The sequence below is a fragment of the Nannobrachium achirus genome (assembly GCF_963921795.1).
Source record: "Nannobrachium achirus genome assembly, chromosome: 17".
Lineage (NCBI taxonomy): Eukaryota > Metazoa > Chordata > Actinopteri > Myctophiformes > Myctophidae > Nannobrachium > Nannobrachium achirus.
Window position 1 is genome coordinate 56,401,116 of NC_137824.1, and position 27,384 is coordinate 56,428,499.

General features: G+C 43.3%; 1 protein-coding gene across 1 annotated transcript; it reads left to right on the forward strand.

Annotated features, from left to right (window-relative positions):
* On the forward strand, positions 1 to 26,575 carry LOC308301624 (E3 ubiquitin-protein ligase RNF38-like). Its single transcript, XM_080745669.1, has 12 exons — positions 1 to 1,494; positions 9,267 to 9,319; positions 9,979 to 10,160; positions 10,813 to 11,296; positions 12,246 to 12,386; positions 13,738 to 13,911; positions 14,576 to 14,737; positions 15,825 to 15,928; positions 16,553 to 16,634; positions 16,786 to 16,907; positions 19,899 to 19,998; positions 24,336 to 26,575. Exons 1-12 carry the CDS (start codon positions 1,185 to 1,187, stop codon positions 24,396 to 24,398), a joined length of 1,977 nt encoding a protein of 658 aa, XP_080601795.1. The 5' UTR covers positions 1 to 1,184; the 3' UTR covers positions 24,399 to 26,575.
* The last annotated feature ends 809 nt before the right edge of the window (positions 26,576 to 27,384 follow it).

Consider the following 27,384-nt stretch of genomic DNA (forward strand, 5'->3'; position numbering starts at 1 on the left):
TGTGTGAGGGGGGGAGGCGACGTTGGGCGAACACTGTGTACTTTAAATAGAAGCTATTTATTTGACAATTTCGACTCTTATCTGGACGTGAACGCTGCGTGAATAATTTCTCGGCTATCCTTGTTTTTTGAGCGACATTTCCTCGCTGTAATGTCGCCAGTGCTGGACTTGTTTTCCCTGCCGTCCGCCTCCTGCAGCCTCTTCCTGTTGTTAGCAGTGAGCTAGTACTAGTAGTAGGAGCTGCTACCACAACGTTAACGGTACTGTCAGTGTCAACACTCTATAGGATCTTTACCTGTAATCTACTTACAGACTTGGGTTAATAATGAGTTAGTTTGTTTTGTGGATAGCTATCTGGTTAGCTTGTCTCGTGTGTAGTTTGTTTGCCAGCAGCAGCAGTAGTCAGTCTGTGTGAGTCGACACAGGTTTTTTTTTAGCCATTTTGCTGGCTCGAGTTGTGTTGTTGAAAGGGAGTTCTTTCTTTTTTTGTTTTTTAGCAGGGAATCTCGGTACTTTTCGTGGATTTCACTTCTGCTCCACACACACTTTGCAGTTATTTTGTTCCCTTGTAATAAGGAAACATCTGACGTTGCTGGGAGCAACACGCGAGAAAATAAAAACTACTTTATTGAACCGTGGGAAAAGCCAAGCCAAGCCAGGGCTCTGCTGCTCTGCAAGAAGGACAATAGAGAACCTGAGACTTGCTGCTCAGCTGTTGTTCTGGCAACCACCAACGTTAATGACTTTAAAGTACACATTAGCCAGCATACAACGCTGCTTTGATTGGAAATCATTGAACGCGTCGCTTATTGATTATAATAACGTGTATTATATATTTACGCCAGGGGAAATAGTTAGTTATCCCCCCTTTACCGAGGATTGACGTGAACCAACCTCCCCCCTGGTTCATGCGAAGCGGTCGATGCAGATGGCTGTGCGACAGGAGGAGAAGGCTGCGCTGTTCTGAATGTGAAGTGCATGCATCCATCCCATATCAGAACTAAACCACTTTAAATGCCAAAGAAGACTCTAAGAAAAACAAGCCAATAGGTGGGTGGGAGGGCAAAGACACGAGACGCGGAGATTCTGCTTGACACGAGAGCTAGAGAGAGAGATTTCTCAGTGCTCCAGTCCAAGCCTGCCTCCTTCATTAGGTCCAGCCACCACCGCCCTCCTCCTCAGCCATGGACCCCCCGAGGACTCGATCGCGGTCACGGTCTGGGTTTTACCATTTCAGCGTGAACGGCAGCGGCGGAGGAGGAGGCAACGGCACGAACGCCGTCGGCAACGGGAACATGATGAGCGCCAGCGGAGGGCTAGGGGTGAGCAACTACCCGCAGCAGCAGCAGGGCAACCCCGGGTGGGCGCCGCACCACCACGGAGGAGGTCGGAGTTTATACCCGGAGAGCCAGCAGCAGCATAGCCAGGGGAGCTACCTGCCGGCCGGGGCGCCAAGACACTCCCCGCACGGAGCCCACAGACACCCTGGTGCCGGTAAGCAAACACAAACAGGGCCCGATCATGCCTTACTAATCTAGAGATTCACCGTCACAACCATAGACTGGTCACAACACACACAAACACGGCACGCACGCACGCACCGCACACACACACACACACACACACACACACACACACACACACACACACACACACACACACACACACACACACACACACACACACAGACCGTTGGCGGTTTAACGGCCATTTAGACAATGTAAATAAAAAGGCAGGGTCCTTTCTCTGCCAGCTGTTTAAATGTCAGGTGACACAGGTGTTGTTTGTAGTGCCTTTTCTCTTGTTTGGGCCTTTGAACCTACATTATTCCCCCTGTGTACAAGCTAATGTTTCATATTCATACTATACTGCAATGTGTATGTGTAAATGCATAGTGCAGGACAGGTGGTGCCTCAACAGAATACTCCTATAACAGCTGTTGAAATGTCAGTTGTTGTTTGTAGTGCCTTTTCTCTCTTGTTTGGGCCTTTTCAAAAGGCAGGTGAACCTACATTATTCCCCCTGTGTACAAGCTAATGTTTCATATTCATACTATACTGCAATGTGTATGTGTAAATGCATAGTGCAGGACAGGTGGTGCCTCAACAGAATACTCCTATATAGGCGCTGAGGACGGTAAATGTTATTACTGAGGTAGTAACAAATAAAGTGTGGTAAGCGATTGAAATGAAATTGCTGGAGACTCTGAATCATTCCCTAACCAAGTCAACAGCTGCCGTTATAAAGTTGGGTCGGGGTGACTTAAAGGAGTAGTTCACCCAAAATGCATTTTTTTCTCCCCCAATTGATTACTCGCATCATGGACTTGAATTCAATTTTTTTAAGTATTTGTCCCATTCCTACAACATAAAAAAAAAAACACTATAGTAAATTTACCTCCATTAAATCCGGATGGCCCTCATCCAGAATCAATGGGGGTACATTTATTGTAATCAAATTTACACTCACCACTGAGTCGGCACCATATATGGGCACAAAAGGGGCCATGCCCATATATGGGAATATACTGATGACATCAGTGATCTCCATAGATCATTCAGTATCAGGCACCAAGAACAAGGATTTTGAGTTGTGGCATCCACCACAGTGAGTGCGACCGCTTCGTCTTTTAAAGACTATTCATGGGATCAACTTTGACCCAAAAAATGCACAGACCTGGTTGGTCGTTTAAGTTGGACAAAATGTGGCCATACTTTCCCAAATATGGAGATGACTTGCGTCTGACATCATAGATGTTTGATGTCATAGACCACATGAGACTGACACTATTGTCCATATACAGTATGGCTTTTCGCAGATATGGGCTTAATATTGATGACATCAGGGTCAGGGATCTCCATATTTGGGCATAAAGGGGACAAGGACGGAATTCATTTGCAAGTGTGACTTGCGTTGCTGTTGGTTGTTTAAGTTGGCCAAAATGTGCCATATTCTCCCAAATATGGATGAGCTGTGATAAACATTAATTGCAAGTTTACTATGAAAACGGTCACAGCTTGTTTGTGTGTATCTGTCTGTCACGCCTGACACTGTGGTTTCGATGGGTTTGTCTGTGGTTCTATGGGTTTGTCGCTCTGACATCATGCTCTGTCACTGTGATGTCAGGGGAACCACTCTTAACCGAATGGGTTTGCCGTTCTGACATCAGTCTCTGGCTTGATGTCCCTTTTATGCCCATATATGGAGATCGCTGATGTTATCACGAGTCAAACTTGCAAATTAATTACCGGTATGTCCTTGTCCGTTTTATAGCCCATATATGGAGATCCCTGTCCCGATGTCATCAATATTAAGCGCATATCTGGGAATGCCCATATATGGACATGTTCAGACATCACATTGTTGACTCTCATGCAGGGGTCTGGTCTGGTGCAACTGGTCCGATATACATCACTGGCCAAAAGGGCGAGGTCAGGTCACATGTCGCCCTGAGGTGTCTTACTAGTATTGATGACATCAGGGATCTCCTATAGGGATCAGCTATATCCTTCTGCTGAGCTGGGATGAGGTGATGTCAGAACAGGTCAGCTATATTGTGATGTCATAAGAGCGACAGACAGATGTCAGAAGAGTGACAGACAGACATGAGCAGGAGGATTTCATACTAAGTAGTGACCTACGGTCGCAATTAAAACTGTTATGCAAGTTGCTTATTGCATTGTTTCTCAACCTTTTTTCTGCATGGGCACACATTTCATGTCCCAAGAATCCATGGGCACACCAACATAATACGGGGGTGTAAATATCGTCACTGTCGGGAAGAAACCTTGTATCTACAAGTTTCAAATTTGTACGTTTCTTCGCAAAGTAAAGCCCTGCTTCATCATACAAGGCTGTCGCACAACAGTAGTGAAAACAGCAGATCTACAAGCACAACGACTCGCACCGCGAGGCGTTGTGTGCTTGTAGATCGGCTGTTTTTAAAAAAAATGATAAATACAATACTGGCTTTCAAGCAGTTTCAAGGGGCACACTTGACCCTTCTCAGGGGCACACCAAAGGTCCCCAGGCACAGTGGTTGAGAAACACTGGCTTATTGGTTGTTTATTTACTTTAATGCTGTCAACTGTATCACTGTGTCTGTCCACTGCCCAAGTGCCCAGTAGTGTTCAGCTAGTCATACATGGCTAACTTCTGGAAAAAGACTGAAGAACCATGCTATTATAGCAGAGTAGAATTCCCCCAAAGGCAACAGCAAAAACCCCTCAGCTAGAATGAATGAATGACTACAGTCTTTTAATGGAGCCATCTCTTGTAATAGCGACGCTGCTGCCATCCAGACCCAAAATAACCCACATACACATGCATGCATAGACACACACTGCACAGTAAAAATCCTTTGGGCTAATTTGACTGGACCCATTTTTTTACAGTCCCAGAGTTAAACTGACACTGAGGATTTTGCTGTGCTGTTGTCCAAACTGAGAAACAGAGATTTGTCTGTATGATAGTAAGACTTAACTAAACGCTGCCTTCCAACTGTTTGATCTTCTGCAGATTCCTTTGCCTCAAACCCTGCGTGTACACGCTGTGTTTTTTATCACGATATACGATAATATTAGCCTAGTTCCAGACCCTGAATCGCTAGCCACACCCCTTTTTTTTCCTGCGATTCAGGTCTAGAATCGCTCTCATTGAGGAGGCCTGCCTCGGTTGAAAATCCGATCGGCGAATCAGCGTCGTGAATCAGCGTCTTGTGATCAGCAAGGGTGGGGGTTTCCCAGAACTCATGTGTGTTTCCAAGTACACCAGCGCCGCCGCCGTACCGTACCGCGCATCGCGGTAAATTGCGGTAAAATGCGATCGTATCGATTTCGCTATGAAACACCAGTAGCAGGCATGTTATGTTGTGTTTGATTACTAGTTCGTAGTGCTCCTATTCTGACTGTTTCTTTGGTTAGCAAGTAGCACTAGCAAGCAACAGGCTAGCCACTAGCCAGCCAGTCATGTGTTGGTCGGTGAACCAATCGCTGAAGACTGCCTCTTTTTGGCAACGCCCATCCCTGCAATCGCCCTGGGGGGAAGCGAGTTCAGACTGAATAATGAAGTGAAACGAAATCGATAATATCGCTTCTCGTCCCATCCCTAGTTGGATTTAGTCGTGGGATAAGGGTGTGCCTATTTTAACACATTAGATGTTCTGTCTGTGTCCTTGTTTATGTTTGTGCGTCTCAGCATTTTATGCTTTTCAACACCACAGAGGGATGTGCCAGCACTGGATTTGGAGATGCTAACCCCCCCCCCCCCCCCCCACTCATCTTTACCTCTGTTACCTACTTTTATTTCTCTCTTCTGCTCAACCCTTCCCTTCAAAGTAGGGGTGGGCGTCTGGGCGATATGGTGATAATTATCGTTGAGACGATACAATGTCTCCACGATATGCCTTTTTAGACGTATCGTATATGTCGTGATACAATTGAGGGAGCCTTGTAAACAATCCTGTTAATACAGAGTTTCATTGCAGAATTCTGCATTTTGGTCTAAATCAGAAGTTCTTTAAAATGTCAAGGTCTCCACTTAACTCTGACAGTATACAAATAAAACCAAATGTCCATTTGGTTTCATTTGTATACTGTCAGAGTTACATACTTATAAGTTCAATTTAGACCTCCCAAAAGGAACCCAGAGAGTCTAGTTTTTGTCAAGTAACTTGAAAAATAACCATAAAAACCAACGTGAAAGATTACCATGATAAAATTGTGTATCGTGATACAGCTTCGGAAAATATTGTGATATTGTATTTTTCCATATCGCACACCCCTACTTCAAAGCATAAACAAACCCTGTGGCATGTTTTTAACTAGCCTAGCTGTAAAAGTAATAGTAATGTTTCCATTTGGCATGAATAGCTTAGAACTTGGCAGTTAGGCCTAATTCATTTGGCCAACTGCTACTGACTTGCACTGTGCTGGTACCTTGTTTGTATTGTGTGCCTATGGATATCTATGAAACATTGGACAAATAGCTGTTGTAAATTTAACAGCTAATGGGGATCTAAATAAACTAAACCTTGAGTACGACTACTAATACCCAGGTGTCTGAGGTCCAGCACCCCTCAATCTGATAACGGAGGACGAGGAGCGAAGATAAGGCTACCATCAGTATATTGACACTGTTGTTCCATGCCTGTGCTTCAGATAGCCAGTCAGTCAGCTAATCAGTCAGCCAGCCAGCGTTGCTTGCCCCCTCTGTTCTCTGCAGCCGCTAGTCTTTGAGCTGTCATTCTCTGCAGACCTCACAGGGCTCCGGACTGGAGTAGTGTCACAAAGAGGAGAGAGGCTTGGGGGAGCGCTCAGATCTGTTGTTTGTGAGGAAGGGGTAGCAGGGTGACGGAGGGGTAGAAAGCCAAAGAACAGAAGAGTGGAGTGGAGTTTTAAGTTGTCATCAATGTTTAAAGGCAACTCTGTCTGTGCTGAATCAAGGACGTTCCTCTTGAGCTGTGTGCCTGTTGCATGCATTAATGCACACTGTCAAGAACTGGGACGGGATTGCATGTTTTGAAGATGATTAGTTAGTGTGATTGATTGCTATAGGCAACCAGACTATGTTCTTGTCCACCTTGTTCTGTAAACCTTTGTCACCTAGTCCTAGAGTAAACCTGTTTTTTGTTAACTTTCATGTAACCCCAAAAGTCCATTGAGTTCAATGGACATTTTCTGTCCCTTTTCTGATTGGACAATATAATGTCCATTCAGACAAGATTGGTCATGCTTCACGTGACATCACAATATTGTCGTTGTTGGGTGGAAACCTCTTATCTCCAAGTTTCAAATGTGTATGTTCTTTCGCAAAGTAAAGTAGTGAGAACGGCATCGTGTGCTTGTAGATCGCCTGTTTTCACTAGTATAGTTCATTTTTTTTGAAGCTGTGAAAACCGCTTCCAATGAGTGGCTTTGTGTGTCCCACGCCCATATATGGTCATTTCAGTCCAGAATGAACAGGGTTTTTCAAAAACAAAATGTGTGTTTCATGTCCATATATGGTCATCTCAGTCCAGAATGAACAGGCTTTTTCAAAAACAAAATGTATGTCACCTCATGTCCATATATGGTCACTCCAGTCCAGAATGAACAGGTTTTTGACTTTTTTCTGTCCCGTACGTCCAGAATATCAGTCCAGAATGAATAGGCTTTTTCAAAAAGCAAAATGTGTGTCCCATGTCCATATATGGTCATATCAGTCCAGAATGAACAGGTTTTATCTGTCCTGTCCCGTCCGTACGTACGTACGTACGTACGTACGTACGTACGTACGTACGTATGTGTGTAGTGTCCGTCCCGGTCTGATGATTGGATACTTTGAGGATTGGTCAAGCTTCACATGACAATTCGGCCCTCCAGATAAAACCATTAATTCATTCAGAATATAAAGAATGTATAGATCACAGAGTTCATAACTCTAGAACACATAGAATAAAAGTTCACCGCTTCACTTCGAACCGAGGTTTGATTTTTTAAATGATAAATATTTTTTTTTAATGATAAATACTAAACTAACGGTTTTGGACATACAAGGTTTTCACCCGACAACGACGATATGTTATGTAATATAATGGTAAGACAGAATTAATTCCCCAGCGGATTCCTCGCGACTCGCGTTAGTGAAACCACACTTGCAATTTCCCAGAATTGCATCTTTCTAGTTAGTGTGGCAACACACTGTAGTCCTAGGGAAACTTTATTTATATTTATTCCTCTAGATAAACCTTATTCTAGAATCTAGAATAAGGTTTATCTAGAGGAATACATTTTATCTAGAATCTAGATAACATGTATTTGTGAATGACAAACCATTGGGTTCAATGGGGGAGTGGATGCAATTGGAAATTGATGTAAAAACAGCGGAGTGATGCTAGCTCGAGTATTGGTCGGGCTTCACATGACTGTTAGCTTACTGTAGAATATAGTCACGTTGGCAACCACACTTGCAATTTACAATTACATCTTTCTTGTTCTATGACATTATTATTATTATTATTATTATTATAAATATATAATGTTAAAGGTGTTCGAGTTTTTGCTCACAACTCTTTCACGGCTTTCAGCCCTTGAGAAGACCACAATTCCCCATTTTATCTCTGGACTGTTGTTTGTCCCTGTTCATGATGCCATGGAGAGTAATGGAAAAGCTTGCAGAGTGAAGGGATGATTTGCAATGGGAGTCATCATGAGCTAGCTTCAACTTTGTGGAGACATTGAGCCTTAGCTTGCTGAACCAAAGAGATGCCCCAAAGGGCTATTATGTGCTTGACAAAGAGGTGTGTGTGTGTGTGTGTGTGTGTGTGTGTGTGTGTGTGTGTGTGTGTGTGTGTGTGTGTGTGTGTGTGTGTGTGTGTGTGTGTGTGTGTGTGTGTGTGTGTGTGTGTGTGTGTGTGTGTGTGTGTGTGTGTGTGTGTGTGTGTGTGTGTGTGTGTGTGTGTGTGTGTGTGTGTGTGTGTGTGTGTGTGTGTGTGTGTGTGTGTGTGTGTGTACAATTCTGTATGAGCAGCATGTAGCCAAAGAGAAGATCAGAGGGAATGATTTGTGTGTGAGAGCTGGAGAAGATGAGTCTAGGGTGACATCTTCCAGAGATGACTTCCTCTCGTCTGCTCGTATGAAGCAGGAAGTTCAAAAGGCCGCCATCAAGCCAGACTCAAGTGGGGGAAATGGACACTGCCATATTAGAATTGTGGTCTGTTCACCATTGGCTGACACAAGTCCACCTTTTTGTTATTGCTTTAGAAGCAGGGACTTTTTCTAGTTTAAATTGTAGCCTATATAAGCCCCTTTTCCACTGACATGGCCCAACGCCACACACACCACACCACACCGCCCTGGGTAGAGTGGTGTGAAAGTCTTACTAAACGTGGTACTAAAAAGTATCCAATCCAGAGTAGGTCAGAGCTAGGCCAAACGGGGCCAAACACTTCATAATGACTGATCACTCACTGACTTTTCATTTAAACCACCAGGATATAGTATAGTAATACATGATAAGAGATTCTATTGTGTTATAATCACTTTATAATGTATTATAGTATATTATGGGAGGTCACTTAACCTTTCATTGTATAACGTAACATTTATTGGCAAAATCATCCCCAAACATACGTGTGCAAATGTGTACAGGCATATTATTGCTGTTTTCTTGCATTCTTATCTTTTATTGCTTTCCCCCCCTGTCTATTTCATGTGTGTCTTTTGTCTTGTGATGTTTTTGTTTTGCTGAGTCTAATAGGATGCTGTTGTTTTCTCTGTGGCCTGTAGGGGGAGTACTCCATTTCCACCCAGATAATGTGTGTAGCGAGGATCGAGACAAGGTAAGGATGAAACTGTCTCTCTGCCCTGGTGTGTTCTCAGTGGTGTCAGTTCAGAAAAAGCTAAGGTATGGCAACATGACTGGTGTCTTCGTGCGCGTGCAAGACACCAGTCATGTTGCCATACCTTAGCAACAGGCATGATACATTTATTTTAAGAGGTACATTCTATTTTTACCCCTGTTTCTACGGTTTCTTGGGCTGGATATGGCAGCCTGGAACGGTTGTTCAAGTGCAGCTAAACCTGGCACAATTAACAATAATGAATTGCACCTGTGCAGCTGACCTGCGGAACCTGGAAATATACCATTTTGTCAAGATGAGGAGAATAAAAGTGTGAAGAATATAATTCTAATACCTTGTTAAAGTGACCATTTTGTTAAATTTTGCATTTGTAGTTATTTTACTGTAATTCTTTAACAACATAATAACCAGCACAGTAGACAAAGAGATATTCATGGATTTATATTTAAAAGTGACTTTTATTTTCCCCCCTGGATGGAGGGTATGGCAGCTGCATACCCCTGCCATACCCAAATGACGCCCCTGTGTGTTCTCAAGCATGAAAACGAGCTGCATTTTAGTTCTCACCAAGACAAAATGGGCTGTATAGATAAGTTTGGTCATACGTTGTTTTCCTTCTCATTCTTGTTTCCACACAGATGGAAGACAGTCCAAGTCCAAAAAGGCAACGTCTTTCTCAGCAGTCCATGTTAGACCTGAGCTCTGGGCCTCCTTCCACTCCCTCCTCTCCCATTCGCCCATGGGAACTACCCCCCAGCCGTAGGCCACACCCTCACTACATGCCAGAGAGATGTCACACACCTGTTCGTAACCGTCGCAGGTAACGCTGTGTGTGTTTTGGGGGGAGGGGGGTCATCATTCTATAGATCATGAGGTATTTTACTAGTCATCAAATCAAAAACAAAATACTAGAGCAAGGGTCTTCAACAGTGGGTCCGGGACCCCTAGGGGGTCCTCAGAGTTACTACAAGGTGTCGTCCAAATCTTTGTGTGATAGAAACCTTTTTCTCCTTTTTTATATTAACCCTAGCGTCCATACTCTAAGAACTAGCCAAAAATAGCCGATCTACACGCTCGCAACGCCTCGTGCTGCAAGGCGTTGTGAGCTTGTAGATCGGCTATTTTTGGCAAAGATGTTGGTGTAGAGGGGAAAAAGAGCAGACTAAGTACAGGCTGAAAGTTCAAGTTTATTACTTATTGACAGTTCAAGTGGTTAAATATCTGAAAACACAAATGGACATGAATACAAAATACACTGATGATTGTGCTGTCAACCGATGAAACTATATGCTTCATCTCTCTCTCCACTAAGGGGTCCTTGGCCTGAAAACGTTGAAGACCCCTTTACTAGAGTGTACTCACATTGGTATGCATGAAAACGCACTCAGTGAAGCATAAGTGTGTGTGGATCATTAGTGTTAACTCATTTGTTGATGATCAATTTGTTTTGTGTCAATTTTGTTCTACTGTAGTCCTCCAATGAGACGCCAACGTGGCCGCAGAGACCGTCTGACTCGTCACCACCACCATCCCCACAACAACAACAACAACCACCACCACTACAACAACAACAACAACAACGGCGGCCACCACCCACACCACCTCAACCCGCACCACCACCACCACCACCATCCCCACCTGCATCCCCACCACGGCCCGTCCTCCGCCCACCAGGACGAGAACTACCACCACGCTCCTCCTCCCCAGAGCTACATCCCCCCCTACAGCCAGCAGTCCGCCCGGGGGCCGGGGCCTCCGCCCGGGCCCGGCCCCGAAGAGCGCCCGGGCGGCGGCTACCACCCGCCCAACCTCTCCCCCAGGCCCCTGCACCCGCCCCCCAACCTGTCCCCCAGGCTGCTGCATCCGGCGGCCCACCCGCAGCATCCTCACCCGTCTCACCCTCACCCTCACCCGCCCCAGCAGCAGACCAGCATGGTGCTGGACCTTCACGAGCAGGTCAGTGCAACTAGACGGGTTGAAGCCGGTGTGTCGATGTCCGCTACCCATCTGTGGGTCGCGGATACATTTTTCATTTTTATAGGTCCCTTTATTTTGGGTTTCCTACATTTTTATTTATTTATTTGAAAACATTTTCAAAAAACATTCCTAAAAAAAAGGTGATTTTTTTCCATTAAGTTCATAAAGAAATCAAAGAAATGCCATAAATTTGAAAACAAATGTTTAAAGAGGCGGTGCCAGTAGTTTTGTACTTTTTCTGGTTTTCATGTGTCTTTATGAGGTTGACAGTACTTCATTAGACACCCTGGTGTGGTTGTTATGAGCAATTATGTATTCCCTTTGTATTTGGGGTTTCTTCCTGCAGGCTGACACCTTGTGGGTCAAAAGTGTCGATCCAAAAACAAAGATAAAATGACATCATATAATCATCCCCTCCCCTTTTACCATTCACCCAACACTGTGGGTGTGGCTAACTTCAGCTGGGTCACCACCCACCATGACAAACAGGCATACTTGATGAACTGGTGGGTGTGGCCACATAAAAACCTAATTTTAACTCTTTCTGTACACTTTTTTTTTGCAAAATCCTCCTAGTATAATCATAATACCTGATAATCATGTTTTGGGGGGGAACAATCATGGCACTGCATCTTTAAGAAGTAGTGAAAATTGTCGATTTACAAGCTCACAACGCGGCGCAAAGCAACGCGTTGTGAGCTTGTAGATCTGCTATTTTCACAAGTTTGGGTCCCAGGAAAAGGTTTGATTTCCTTTTTGCGCCTTGAGCTAGAAAGTTTGGGAACCAATGGTCTATTACAATATAGCCTATATTTGAAGAAGATAATATGCTCCTTATATTGTCCCATGCTTGTGGCATGGCCATTGTATTAAACATCTCATTGGATACGTTTTTAACCTCAACTCATTTATTCATTTATTTATTTAGGGTTCAGCTCCAGTGTCATACCCAGTCTCTCCTCCGGGGGCGCCGCCCGGCCTCCCGCCTCGCTCTGCACCCCAGCAGCTCCCAGCATGCTCGGTGGTCTTCAGTGGACAACACTACCCAGTGTGCAGCGTGCCTCCCCCTGTGAGTTCTGTGTGTGTGTGTGTGTGAAAGAGAGAACAGGGCTCCCACGGTCATGAAATTCCTGGAAATATTTTGAAATTAGAAAAATATTTTTCCAGTACTGGAAAAGTTTGGGAATTTTATCAAGGGTCCTGGAAGGTCCTGGAAAAAATATCTATGCATTGTCTTTGGTTATTGATTTTGTTAATACCTCTGAAATGACAAATTAAACATGGGCCAAATTGTCAAATATTAAAGGCAGAAATTGTGAAAATAGCCGATCTACATGCTCACAACGCCTCGCAACGTGAGGCGTTGTGAGCATTTTCACAATAAAACCGTGTTATACAAAATTCCTCAACTCTTAGTGCTCGTCAGCGTCCCCAGTTAAAATATGATTATTTCGGGGGTCATGGCCTGAAAAGGTTGACAACCACTGGCAAACTACCTGTCTTTGGGCATTGCGCGTAGGAGTAAGCGACCTGTTATTGAGCTGAATTATTGTTATATAGACCTGGAAATCGGGTTAAATATTCTTAAAAGTTTTGGACCCTAACCCTAACCCAACAACCTTGAGTTGGCTCATCGACCCCGCCCACTGTTGTGTTGCAGTCGATTGTAACTAAATAACCTTGCAAGTTACAACTGTGTTTTCTTTCATTTATATGATAGAAGTGGTAGAAAAGCAATTTACCATTCGAGGGTTGTTTGGCACTCAGCTTCGCCTCGTGCCACAACCCTGAAACAGTGGTAAATCAGCCAACAACCCACTCCCTCTCATGGTAAATGGCTTACATATCAAACAGAGATGACTGTCTTCGTTATTGTTAATGAATTATTTGCCCTTATACTGTCTTAAAGGACCGGTTCACCTCTGGGACAACCAGATCTTATTTTATTGTTGTTTGGGACACGATCAACACAATCCTGAGTTATGTTTTGAGTTCAATCTGTGTTTTTAGATATTTTAGTATTTCAGCATGCTACAAAGCATCATATGATGCATTTTGCATCATATGATGCATTAGATGATGCAATATCATGCTACAAAGCATCATATGACCAGTTGTAGCATGCTGAAATACTAAAATATCTAAAAACACAGATTGAACAAAAAAAATAACTCAGGATTGTGTTGATCGTGTCCCAAACTACAATAAAATAAGATCTGGTTGTCCCAGAGGTGAACCGGTCCTTTAAATAGCACTCTAGCACTTGGTTCGAAGCGCGGCCGCGCTGTGAGCTTGTATATCTGCTATTTTTCACTAGTTAAAGCATTCAATAATCCCAGGCCTAAATGGGTTAAGTACATATGAAATATTTCCTTCCCGTGCTGATGTTTCCCTCCCTGTTCTTGTGCTCCTCCCCTCAGGTCCTGCAGACGTGCTCCGTGCAGCACCTGCCCATGCCCTACCCCTTCCCCTCGCTGCTCTCCAGTGACCCCGCCTTCCTGCTGCCCCCACACCTCCCCCACCCTCCCCCTCACCTCTCCCACCTCCCGCAGCCTGGGCAGTTTGGCCACTATCCCACACAGCAGGCTCGCTCGGTGAGTACAGAGATACACATAGAACCTGACTTAAACTTGGTTGTGCGGCAGTATCGCGCACAGCAAATAGCAGATCTACAAGGTAAAAAAACAATAGTGACATGTCCATAATAGGGACACCGGGATGAAAGTGGTCCTTCCTTTGTGCATAAGACTTCCTCTATGCCTTATTTGTTGCGTTATATACAGCAGGGGTTCCCAACGTTTTTTTTTGTCTCAGGCCACCCCATAAATATTTGTGTGCTTGTAGATCGGCTGTTTTCACTAGTTTTGTGCGACAGTCTTGTATGATGAAGCAGGGCTTTGCTTTACCAAAAGACTTACACATTTGAAACTTGGAGATACGAGGTTTCTGCCCTACAGTGACGATATTTTAGTGATTATGTTGCAAGGAAAACGTTTTGGTTAGAACTGACTGAAAATAACTTTGTACTTCAAGTTTAAAATGATACTAAATGTTTTTTTAAGTGTCCAAATAAATTCCAAATATTATCAAATGATCTCGCTCCCCTGGACTGCCGTCACGGCACCCCAGGGTGCCCCGTCACCCACTTTGAAAACCCCTGTTCTAATTTTTCAAGATGGATCTTTACATCAAAGCTATAACAGTCCTTTCTGTCCTCTCCTGTAACCCTGAATGCCCCCCCCCCCCCCCCCCCCCCAGCCATTACAGAGGATAGAGAATGACGTGGAGCTGCTGGGGGAGCACCTGTCTTTGGGGGCGGGGCTCCACTACCCCCCGACCCCCCACCCGGCGCTCACCCCACACTCCACACAGCTCCACTTCCTGTCCCATGATCCTCTGCCACAGGAGTTCTTTGGTGTGGTGAGTAGTGACCGTATTGTGTTTTCTCCCCGGGGTGTTGGGCACAGATATAAAAAGCTAGATACCTCATCTTCCACTGCAGCTAATTGGCGCGGCTGGTAAATCAGGACTGGCGGAAGTGCAGAACTGGAACTGTGGAAGGCACTCTAGGGGAAAAGAGGGAGTCCCACATCTGATTGGCCTACCGAGCATCCCATTCTGTGACCCATCAAGGAAGTTAAAATATAAGGAAGGGAAACCACGTGACCGCCGGGACCGGCCATGACGCTCCCTGACGCTCACCATGGGTGCCAGAACTCGCACCGGAAGTGCGATGAAATACGTGACAGTGATGGAGCCAGCTAGATCTGCTCATGAACAAACCTGGGAGAAACACTATTTATGAACGACTGAGACCTTTGTCATTGTCATATAATCTGTTCAGGAATATAAAAGAAGAAATATCACAGGTATTTTTACAATCACTTGCTTTTCGATGTGCCCAGAACATAATTAAATAATAATAATAACAGTAAATAATAATCGTTTCTGTCTCGGAAATGGTGGATAGTCTTGCGATACTTGGCACGTTTAGAAACATACTTTGTGCTCTTTAGATACTGCTATAAAATGACACAGTGCACACATCGAAAATCAACACAGCAGAAAAAGAATTGTGACATGCCTTCTTTTATTTTCCTGAGCTAAGAGTATGTTATAAAGGTCTCGATTGTTCAGAAATAGTATTCATTCATGAGCTGCTCCACAGGCTTCCACTGACTCCAGTGCATTCTACCGAACTTCCGGCTGCGGTTTGGCACCCATGGTGCGACGAATCTGCAGGTTGGAATTGCGAGATTGCGAAAGGGGCGTTGATGTCTTTACCTCCTATTTACCTTGTGACCAACAAGGAAGCGTCCTTGCCAGTCCTTTTTTACCAACGCTCCAGAACCGGAGGAGGTGTCTACCGTTTTATGTCTAAGGTGTTGAGTTTCTGATTATGGTAGCGATGTGTTCTTGTCAACTTATTAGAATGGAGTAAATGTATTTTAAAATGTACCAGCCAAGTTTAGTGAGCTGATCTGATTATGTATATTTCTTTCATCAGTCCTATCCAAACTTCCTGCCTCGGCGGATCCCCGGGCGGCGTTACCGCTCCCAGCAACCACTGCCACCTTCGCCTTACCACCCCAGCTTCCTGCCTTACTTCCTGTGAGTAGATCACTGCTTCCAACATGTTCTTACCAAGACAATAGTAACAAACCAACCTAGATGCACCAAATATCAAATGATTTGTCTTTCTTCTAGATCAGGGGTCTTCAACAGGGGGTCCTCAGAGTTACTAAATCTTTGTGTGATAGAAACCTTTTTCTCCTTTTTTATATTAACCACTTGAACCCTAGCACCCTCTGAGAACTTTAGCCAAAACTAGCAGATCTATAAGCTAGATCGGCTATTTTCAGCAAAGAGCTTTGGTGTAGTGGCGGAAAAGAACAGACCAAGTACAGTGTGAAAGGTCAAGTTTATTAAGTATTGACGGTTCAAGTGGTTAAATATCTGAAAACACAAATTGACATGAATCCAAAACACACTGATGATTGTGCTGTCAAACGATGAAACTATATGGAATCTACGAAAAGGTTGTGGGGGTCCCTGCTTCATCTCTCTCTCTCAACAAAGGGGTCCTTGGCCTGAAAACGTTGAAGACCCCTGTTCTAGATACTATGTCCCACAATGTTTCTAGTTGTGTGAAAAATAAACAGTGTCTCACTCTGTACAGTTTTGCTCGGGGAAATTACATTCCTAAACTTGACTTGTTAAAACTTTCCCTCACAGTTCAATGCTGCCAGTCCAGCCCACAGGTCCAGCCATCAGTCTAGAGCTTGATGTGGACGATGGAGAAGTGGAGAATTATGAGGTTTGACTTGTTAATCTATGTGTGTGTGTGTGTGTGTAATCTATGTGTGTGCAGTCGACAAAAAAAATTCGTCATAGTTTTAGTCGACGAAATCAGCACTGGTATTGAAGAACGCAATCTGAGCCTTGTTAATTTGTTACATGTCACACAGGCCCTCCTGAACCTGGCTGAGCGACTGGGAGAGGCCAAACTCAGAGGCCTGACCAAGGGAGACATTGAACAGCTGCCTTCCTATCGGTTCAATCCCAACAACCACCAGTCAGAGCAAACACTGTGAGTGCTGCTCTATTGGGGGTCTGTGGCCAAATGCATATCATTTTGGGGGTCCTTCACATGAAATGGTTTGAGAACCACTGACATAGTAGTCTCTCAAGAACAGACTAACTGAGCTCCAGTTACGTGAAAAAGGACCTTTTCTTTGACGATGGCTGGCCAGATTGCTGACATAGAAACATGGGTTTTAAAACCTTAGAAGGATTCAAAAGACACTTATAGAATCGGGTCAAAATTGAAATTTTCACGAGTTTTCAAAAATAGCAGATCTACAAGCTTGCAGCGCGGCACTCGGTGCCGCGCTGTGAGCTTGTATATCTGCTATTTTTCAATAGTTAAAGCATAAAATAATGATGCACAATAATGTGTACCCGTTCTGAATGGATACATGAACCACTATACAGCTGCCTTCCTATCGGTTCAATCCCAATAACCACCAGTCAGAGCAAACACTGTGAGTGCTGCTCTATTGCAGTGTTTCTCAACCTTTTATTCTGCATGGGCACACTTTTCATGTCCCAAGAATCCATGGGCACAACAACATAATACGGGGGTGTAAATATCGTCACTGTCGGGAAGAAACCTTGTATCTCCAAGTTCCAAATTTGTACGTTTCTTCGCAACGCAAAGCCCTGCTTCATCATACAAGGCTGTCGCACAACAGTAGTGAAACTAGCAACTCGCACCGCGAGGCGTTGTGTGCTTGTAGATCGGCTGTTTTCACTAGTTTTTAAAATGATAAATACAATACTGGCTTTCAAGCAGTTTCAAGGGGCACACTTGACCCTTCTCAGGGGCACACCAAAGGTCCCCAGGCACAGTGGCTGACAAACACTGCTCTATTGGAATTATGTATAAATCTCATATTGGTACAAAAGTTGCCTGAGTTGTCCTGAGTTGCCTTTTAGTGAGAATGTCAGGGGTAGAGTGGCCGCGTGGCAACCGGAACGTTCCCAGTTCAATCCCGGGCTGCCCCAGAGTTACTGTCCATGTGTCCTTGAGAAAGACACTGAGCTATAAAAATGCACCATTTACCATCTAGACTGACACCACACTGTAATGAGAAGAAGAAAAAAAAAAACATGATGCAGAAGTTACATTTATTTTGGAACATCTGGTTTAGGGCTGCAAAGATGGCTAAAATAATTTTGGTTCTTTTCATCATGATCACAATTATTAATTGGTACGTCTTGGGGATTTGGGGATCAAAAAAGGTTACTTATTAATTGGTACGTCATGGGGATCAAAAAAGTTACTTTATTTATTTTTTCATCTTGTGTTATCGTCTTGCACTTTCAATGTTAAAGAAAATATGTTAAATTAAGTTTTGCTTTGTTTATTATGATGATTCTACAGTGAGTATTAAGGGAGCTCGGTCTCATACTGAGCTACCGTTGGACGTGGCTGACGCGCCGATGGTCTGTTTGATCTAATATCATACCGTTTGCTCAACTTCGCTGTGTGTCAATGTTCAATGATATGATGCAGGCAACCTCTCCATGCAATAAGGTACATTCATTTACTTCGCCGTGCAGACATCATCTTGGCAGGGTTCCCACGGTCATGAAATTCCTGGAAATATTTTGAAATTAGAAAAATATTTTTCCAGTACTAGAAAAGTTTTGGAATTGATCAAGGGTCCTGGAAGGTCCTGGAAGAAATAGCTATGCATTGTCTTTGGTTATTGATTTTGTTCATTCTTCTGAAATGACAAATTAAACATGGGCCAAATTGTCAAATATTAGAGGCAGAAATTGTGAAAATAGCCGATCTACATGCTCACAACGCCTGGCAACGCGAGGCGTTGTGAGCATGTAGATCTGCTATTTTCACAATAGAACCGTGTTATACAAAATTCCTCAACTCTTAGTGCTCGTCAGGGTTAAAACATGATTATTTCGGGGGTCACAGCCTGAAAAGGTTGAGAACCACTGGCATACACTACCTGTCTTTGGGCATTGCACATAGGAGTAAGCGACCTGTTATTGAGCTGAATTATTGTTATATAGCCCTGGAAATAAGGTTAAATATTCTGGAAAAGTTTTGGAAAAGTTTTGGAAATTAATTGGTAAAAAATGTGTGGGAGCCCTGTCTTGGGTTCCACAAGCAGATTCGAATGAATGAAATCAAACATTTCCAACAAACATTTCACGCCGCAGCGATTTGAACAGCGGCATCTTGCGGTCATAAACCTTTTTGCCCTTCCGGGTCAAAACCTCCCACCGGTGCCCATGAACTTGACCCTTTTATAGCACACACCGCCACCCCATGGTCACATAACTTCACTGAACATGTTTTAATGATTTAGGCTCTTACAGTGAGCATTGACTTAACCCATTTAGGCATAGACTTATTGAATGCTTTAGCTATAGAAAAATAGCAGATATACAAGCTCACAGCGCGGCACCGAGTGCCGCGCTGCGAGCTTGTAGATCTGCTATTTTTTGAGAAAGTCGTGAAAATTTGTGCAAATCTTTGAATATGTATTTTTAAAGCGAGCGTTTGCAACTCAAATTTTGCTTCTTGGTGGTCCCTGGAACTAGATATTTTGAGATGCAGGTCCGTGGCCAAATGCATATCATTTTGGGGGTCCTTCACATGAAATGGTTTGAGAACCACTGACATAGTAGTCTCTCAAGAACAGACTAACTGAGCTCCAGTTAAGTGAAAAAGGACCTTTTCTTAGACGATGGCTGGCCAGATTGCTGACTATGAAACATGTTTTTTTCCCCCAAAAAAACCTTAGAAGGATTCAAAAGACACTTATAGAATCGGGTCAAAAAAAAATAGCAGATCTACAAGCGAATGCCGCGCTGTGAGCTTGTATATCTGCTATTTTTCAATAGTCAAAGCATAACATAATGATGCACAATAATGTGTACCCGTTCTGAATGGGTACATAAACCACTATAATCAGTCATTTTACAACATAATTATGCATGTGTTTTCAGCCATTCTATCTTGCTCTGAAATGACTCTTGTATCTTGCAGGTGCGTGGTATGTATGAGTGACTTTGAGTCTCGCCAGCTGCTGAGAGTCCTGCCCTGTAGCCATGAGTTCCATGGCAAGTGTGTCGACAAGTGGCTCAGGGTGAGTTAATTCAGTCGGATGGCCATGGTGTTTTATTCTGCCGACTCAACGCCTGCCTGCTCTCTAGAATTCTTATTTCAGGCTTCAGTCAAGGTTGAGACATTTGTGTCAATTCACCCTTTGTCAAGTCCCGCCCATTGTCCCTCCCATCCCTCTTCACACCCATTGGTTGCAGTGTCTTGGTGGGACATTCGGTGGGACACTTCCATCCACTACCATTCTAATTCAATTGCTTCGTATCGTTATTCTGTGTGTTCAATTCTAATTTAAAACTTGGTTTCAGTCAAATGGAGCTGCGCAGTGGCAATATAGTGACTCGGCATGTTTTTAAATGTTTTTATTTCTACAAAAATTACGTTTTAGCAAATTCAACATCAAAAAGGCGGGACCAGGGCGGGACAAGGCAGATAGAGCCTGCTGGTTGGTCAGTCAGTGACCAACCAGAATGCTGACAAAGGGTGAATTGTGACATCAAGGTCAAAACTTAACAGTCTTTTTTTTTTTCAAGCATCAGGTGTGAAATCCATTTGTATCAAAACACAGAAGTTGACTGATATTTGTATTAGTATATGACTACATGTTCTATCATTAACCTAAATGGAGTTGTATCCACAAGGGTGCAATGATTACAAAATTATGTTCGTATTAGAAATTACTTTCGACAGGTGGAAAACTTAAGTTAAGCTTGGTTTCCCTGGATTACACCTTCTGATAGTTGCGACAGTCAGGTCGCAGTTACTATCAAAACCTCCACCGGCTGTCAGTCCGTCCGTCCGTCACATCACGTCACACTTTTGCGCTACTCATATCTCCGCCACCGTTGCCCCTATCCATGCCAAACTTTGCACACACACTCCAGGGACCCCGGAGATCCAGGGACCCCCTGGCACCGCTGCCAAAAAGTGCAAAAATGACCAAATGAGCACCCCAACGGGGCTGCTCACGGGGGATTCCTGGGGACCACTGACTCCTGCTGCTCCAGAACGGATGCAAAAGTGGTCGTGCTCCCCAGTGGAGGACCCCCGCCACTGCAGTGCACATAAAATGCTATAACTTGGGCTAGGAGTGACCGAGAGAGCCGGTGCCAGTACCCACGCACAGAAATTGTGAAAATAGCCGATCTACATGCTCACAACGCCTCGCAACGCGAGGCGTTGTGAGCATGTAGATCGGCTATTTTCACAATAGAAACGTGTTATACAAAATTCCTCAACTCTTAGTGCTCGTCAGGCCAGGGTGCAGTTCAAATATGATTATTTCATGGGTCACGGCCAGAAAAGGTTGAGAACCACTGCCATACACCTCCTGTCTTTGGGCATTGCACATAGGAGTAATTGAGCTGAATTATTGTTATATAGTCCTGGAAATTGGGTTAAATATCCTGGAAAAGTTTTGGAAATTAATTGGTAAAGATGTGTGGGAACCCTGTTGGATTCACCACACAGAAAGTTTATAATAACACCTCCTGAAGTCCAGAATGACCATGGATAATAATACCTGGGAATGCCTTGACATACTCGATTATCCACTGAAGGTTCTGTTGGAATATAGCTATTGTTGTCAAATTACATTAACATGGCGCTTCATAAGAGGACACTGAACGGTAGTTATTTTAATCACAGCTTAATGAAATGATGTGCGAGTTGGGTGCTAAGCTTTTCCCCTATGCACAGCGAGGGATACCACTGGAAAAATAGTTTGAGTAATTACGTTGTTTTATTCACTTAGAGCAATTAGGGTTTAATGGGACTTTAGAATCACAACTAAGCACTACAATAAAATACCCAATGAGCTAAAATACTGTGGTGAAAATCAGATTATCTTAATAGTCAGGGAATATCAGAATACCTGTCAAAGCTGTTCATAAAGGATCTGGGTCTCATTCAATTAAGCCTCTATCAGAGTCCAGGGTGAAGAGCTATTCACTTCACCGCGGAGTAGTTTTCTAGCTATCACCTAAAAATACATAACAAAGCCAAGGTGATAGCTAGGAAACTACAACACAGTGAAGTGAATAGCGCTTCACCCTGGACTCTGATAGAGGCTTTACTATACACTATGCTATAAAGGAAAAAAAATACTCCCAAAGAATCTGCTTTAAGTGGGTTGTGAGGGGTCTAACTAGGTGTTTTTAATTATTCTGAATCCATTGCAAGCATTTGTTTTGCACGAAAAACATTCCTTGGGCTAAAAATGGACCCCACAATACAATGATTTAGTGATGAGTCATCACTATTCACAGCTTTGTGGTGTCCATTTTTAGCCCAAGGAATGCTTTTCATGCAAAACGAATGCTAGCAATGGATTCAGAATAATTAAAAACACCTATTTAGACCCCTGACATCCCACTAAAAGCAGAGTAGTTTGCAGAGTAATTTCTTTCCTTTATAGTATAGTGTATAGTAATTGAATGAGACCCAGAATTACCCTAGCTGTCAAAGATTCTCCTAGGGATTTTGAATTTCAATCTTTGTTAGATATGTTACCAGACACCTTTACGAACATGGTGAAGAAATTGTTTGGTAAGGAATGTATTCCCAGGTTTTATTAACTGTTCTGCTGCCCTTGACAGTCTTCACCGTCATTGAAAGGGTTAACACCATGGTGCCGTTGACGGTGAGGACTGTCAATCTTACTGTATATACAGTAAAGTTATTATTACTTACTGTACGTCGATCCGCACCCGCCCGCATCGGTAATGTCCGCGATTTGTTTACAACGCACGTTTGGCGTGCACGCGAAGTGAACGTCCTCCGTAGTAAATCCATTGAGAGGCCCATAAAGAGACTTCATTTACTCCAAAAGAGACATTTTGAGCCATTTTGAGCCAGGTCTAATGTAGCCATGTTTCTCTTCTGGGCTCACACTGTCATGTGACTAGATGACGTAATCGTTGCCGTCAAGTGATAATCCAAAAAAACAAAAACAACCCCCTTCCGGCCCTTCAAAATAATAGCGGCGGCCGACGGAGGAAACGGCGCGGCACCAAGGCACCTAGCAACCTTCAGATTAAAAGGCAGTAATTGTGTTAATATCCCCCACTCTGAGCCAACGCGGACAGTTTGTGTAGGCAGATGGGCGGGCGCTGCGAATCTCTCCGCGAGTCTCTGGCCAATAGCATGTGTTCTCCTCCCCCCCACCCCTCTGCTCCTCTGCTCAGCGCTGAGAACGCTGCTGCGTCATGACGTCAACACATTCGGTGCGACGTTCTCTGCACTCTGATTGGTTAGGGAAATTCTACACTTCCTCCAACAGTGATCATAACGCTTCTTTTTCTTCTGATCGCCAAAAGAAGCCTAGGTTTCCGAGGCTAAATATCCCCTGACTATAAGGGAATCGATTTACTAACTTCTGTTATCAGTCAAATGCCCATACAATTTTTTTGTGACCGCAAAACTATTGCACCTTAGGAGGATTGGAAGCCATTCTTTCTCGTGTCACTGAAGCAATGACTAAACCCCCCCCCCCCCCCCGCTGCCTAACATGAACCAGGAGCCACTCGGCAGCATCCATAAAAAACGGACAGAAAAAAAGGCCTCTCAAATAGTTGAGGATACACACACCCTCCACAACTATTTTAATTTAATGCCCTCAGGCCGTCGATGCAGAGCCTCGACCTTTAACCCATTTAGGCCTAGAATTATTGAATGCTTTAACCAGTGAAAAATAGCAGATATACAAGCTCACTCGGTGCCGCGCTGCGAGCTTGTAGATCTGCTATTTTTGAAAAAGTCGTGAAAATGGGTGCAAATATTTGAATATAATGTATTTTCAAAGCGAACGTTAGTAACTCAAATTTTGCTTCTGGGTGGTCCCTGGAACTAAATATTTTGAGATGCGGGTCCGTGGCCAAATAAATATCATTTTGGGGGTCCTTCACATGAAAAAGTTTGAGCACCACTGACATAGTAGTCTCTCAAGAACAGACTAACTGAGCTCCGGTTAAGTGAAAAGGACCTTTTCTTTGACGATGGCTGGCCAGATCGCTGACATAGAAACATAGGTTTTCTCCAAAAATCTTAGAAGGATTCAAAAGACACTTATAGAATCCGGTCAAAATTCAAACTTTCACGATTTAAAAAAAAATAGCAGATCTACAAGCTCGCAGCGCGGCACTCGGTGCCGCGCTGTGAGCTTGTATATCTGCTGTTTTTCAATAGTTAAAGCATACAATAATGATACACAATAATTTGTGCCCGTTCTAAATGGGTTAAAAAAAGGTGCTTAAACAGCTTTGTGCCCACCTCCATCAGACTGCTGAACACCTAGGTCTGGTGGAGCATATCTGGAATCTTGAATTGATGAATCCTCCTCCTGTCCTCTGCTCGTCTCTCTAGGCTAACAGGACGTGTCCCATCTGCCGAGCCGACGCCTCGGAGGTCCAGCGAGATTCCGAGTGACCACGAAGGGGATTATTATAGACACTCCTTACTGTCCGTCAAACTGTTCTAGCACTGCCCCCCCCCCCCCCCCCCCCTGTGTTAACACGCATGAGGACATGCGCAGATTGCGCACGCACACACTTTTCATCCAGTAGCACTTTCTCCCCCTCCCTCCTTCCTGTGGTCATTCTTACTTCTAGTATTGCCTCGTCTGTGTATTCCTCTTTTTACTTCATCCGTATATGCTTTCTGTCATGGCTGTTTATTTTGTCTGTGAGCTAGGGCATTCACGAATAGTGATTTTTAGTATTCTAATTTTTCGACCTCAATGTATTAGAATAGTCGAATATTCGACAGGACTGGCCAAACTGTCAAATATTAAGTAAGCAAGAGGCGAACATTGTGAAAATAGCCGATCTACATGCTCACAACGCCTCGCTAGTGAGCATGTAGATCGGCTATTTTCACAATATTTATCTGCGGAACCGAGTCACATTAAATGTAATACCTACAATTCCAATTGCTTGTCAGGGTGGGGGTCCCCAGTTCAAATATGTTTATTTTGGGGGTCACGGCCTAAAAAGGTTTGAGAACCCCTGGTATAGAGCATTAACGAATTCATCCACCAGGGGCATTGACAACTCATCCTTATGACTTCCTATCTAGCCAAGCTTTATAAACTATATATTTTTTTGAGAGAAAACAATAAAAAAAAATAAAGATAAGCGAATATTCGACTTCGGTGAACAACGTCGAATAGTGACTTTGATATTTGAATATTCGAATATTTGGTGAATGCCCTACCATATATGCTTTTTGTCAATCCTGTTTATTTTTTTCTGTGAACCCCACCCCACCTCAAAAAAAGCCCTTCTTACATGTCTACTCTGAATGTCCCTCAGATTGACCCACGCTCTGACATAGACGCGCGTGTGTGTGTGTGTGCGCGCAATATATGTGTAGGTGCAGGCGTTGTTTTACCTAACCCTGCAATTCTGGGCTTCGGTACATGCCTACGGCAAGGGTCTTCAACAGGGTGTCCGGGACCCCAAGGGGGTCCTCAGAGTTACTACAGGGGGTCCTCCAAATCTTGGAATCATAGAAACCTTTTTCTCATTTCTTATATTAACGTCTTGAAACCTAGCGTCCATAATATATTCAGAGAACTTTAGCCAAAAATAGCAGATCTACACGCTCACAACACCTCGCAGTGTGAGGCGTTGTGAGCTTGTAGATCTGCTATTTTCAGCAAAGAGGTTTGGTGTAGAGGGGAAAAAGAGCAGACTAAGTACAGAGTAAAAGGTCATGTTTATCAAGTATTGACGGTTCAAGTGGTTAAATATAAAAAAACACAAACTGATATGAATCCAAAATGCACTGATAATTGTGCTGTCAAACAATGAAACTATATGGAATCTATGAAAAGGTTGTGGGGGTCCCTGCTTCATCTCTCTCTCAACTAAGGGGTCCTTGGCCTGAAAACGTTGAAGACCCCTGGCCTACGGTATGACCGTGTATGTGTGCGAGAGTGATCAGTCTGCTGTCCCAGAGCATGACTGAGTTTCTGTTATGTATCAGACGAAGAGTAACGAATGTCTGACTTTTTGTTCTCACGAGTGACTGACTGTACTTACTGTTTGTACATGTATGCACTGTATGTATGTATGCCGTGTGAGTGTGTACTACACTTTTCTCCTTTATAGTTTATGACACTAAGGCTCCATGCTGCCGCTTGGGAGGCCTGATCAATCTGTTTCAGTTTTTATTGATCATTTATTAGTATTATTACTGATTGACCATTATAAGCGATTGTTTTTTCCTGCCTGGCAGTTACCTCATCATTCCGTTTTTGATTATCATTTAACGACGGCACGCTTCACTGTACAACTTTGAAGTCAAGCGCATTATATATTTTTTATTTCCTTTACTGTTTTATCAAAGATGGGTTTGTCTGTGACTTTGCAGTGGCACATGTGTTCTACACATATATCTATACATATATAACTATATATACTGTATAAATATATGAATATCTGTATACCAAATAAAAGGCTTGATATGAACTTTTTAAAAACAGCTTTTTGTACAGTTTTTTTCATAAAAGAAATTGACATGGTAAAACAAGTCAAGTTTAATTGTGTTGGATGTGTTAGAGTGATGGGTCGGTAATATTAAACATGATGTTGCACACGTTATCACTGGCTTCCTGTATTTTGTTTTATTTGGAATTTGGGGTTTGAGCTGCAATATCACCACGCTATCATTAGGTGGAGGTACAGGTCTTTTAGATCAGTTTTAAATGGACTGAAATATTGTAGATCCATCTAATTCTCCTTTTGCACAAAGTAGTGCAAAAGTATTTTTTATAATCTTTTATTGTATTTAAACATTTTCATTTCCCCCAAAAAATTATAGAAATTAATGAAAAATGTTATCGAAAAAACACAGCCTGCTCACGTATTCGGAGGGTGTCACCAGAAAAAAGGACCGTTGTTTTAATTGAACCTATCATGGTTAAAATGGAGTTTGAAGTTATAATTGGTTTGTATAGGAAGGTCCTGGAAGGGGGGAAATGAATATCAACAAATATCTAAATACTGAATGAAGAAATTCAAAAACTGTCCTGGGTGTTCCCAAAAGCCTGATTAGATGATAAAATGACAAAGTCTTTTTTTTTAAGTGAAATATCCCTTTAAATTCCAAAATATATCCAATATTTCATTTAAAAAAATCATGAAGAATATATATATATACATTCATCCTCATTATACGCATGTAGCCTATCTTAAACCAGGGAATACAGTATTTAGGTGGCCTAAGTTTGGTTTATTAACTACCCCAACTTATCTTTCCTAACCTACGACAAAAGTAGGTGAACATTTGGCCAAAAATTGCTGATCTCTGAAGTTGTAGATTGTCTATTTTGGCAAAGAGATTGGTATACTGTAGATGAAGAGGGGAAAAGACTTGTGATAGACCCTGGTCATCAAAGTGGTGTTTTAAT

What these genes read in the sequence shown, in the direction of transcription:
- LOC308301624 (XM_080745669.1), top strand. Translation starts at nt 1,185, where the DNA reads ATGGACCCCCCGAGGACTCGATCGCGGTCACGGTCTGGGTTTTACCAT. An exon ending in TGCTGGACCTTCACGAGCAG is followed by an intron (nt 11,297 to 12,245) that starts GTCAGTGCAACT and finishes TTATTTATTTAG; the next exon opens with GGTTCAGCTCCAGTGTCATA. An exon ending in CACAGGAGTTCTTTGGTGTG is followed by an intron (nt 14,738 to 15,824) that starts GTGAGTAGTGAC and finishes TTCTTTCATCAG; the next exon opens with TCCTATCCAAACTTCCTGCC.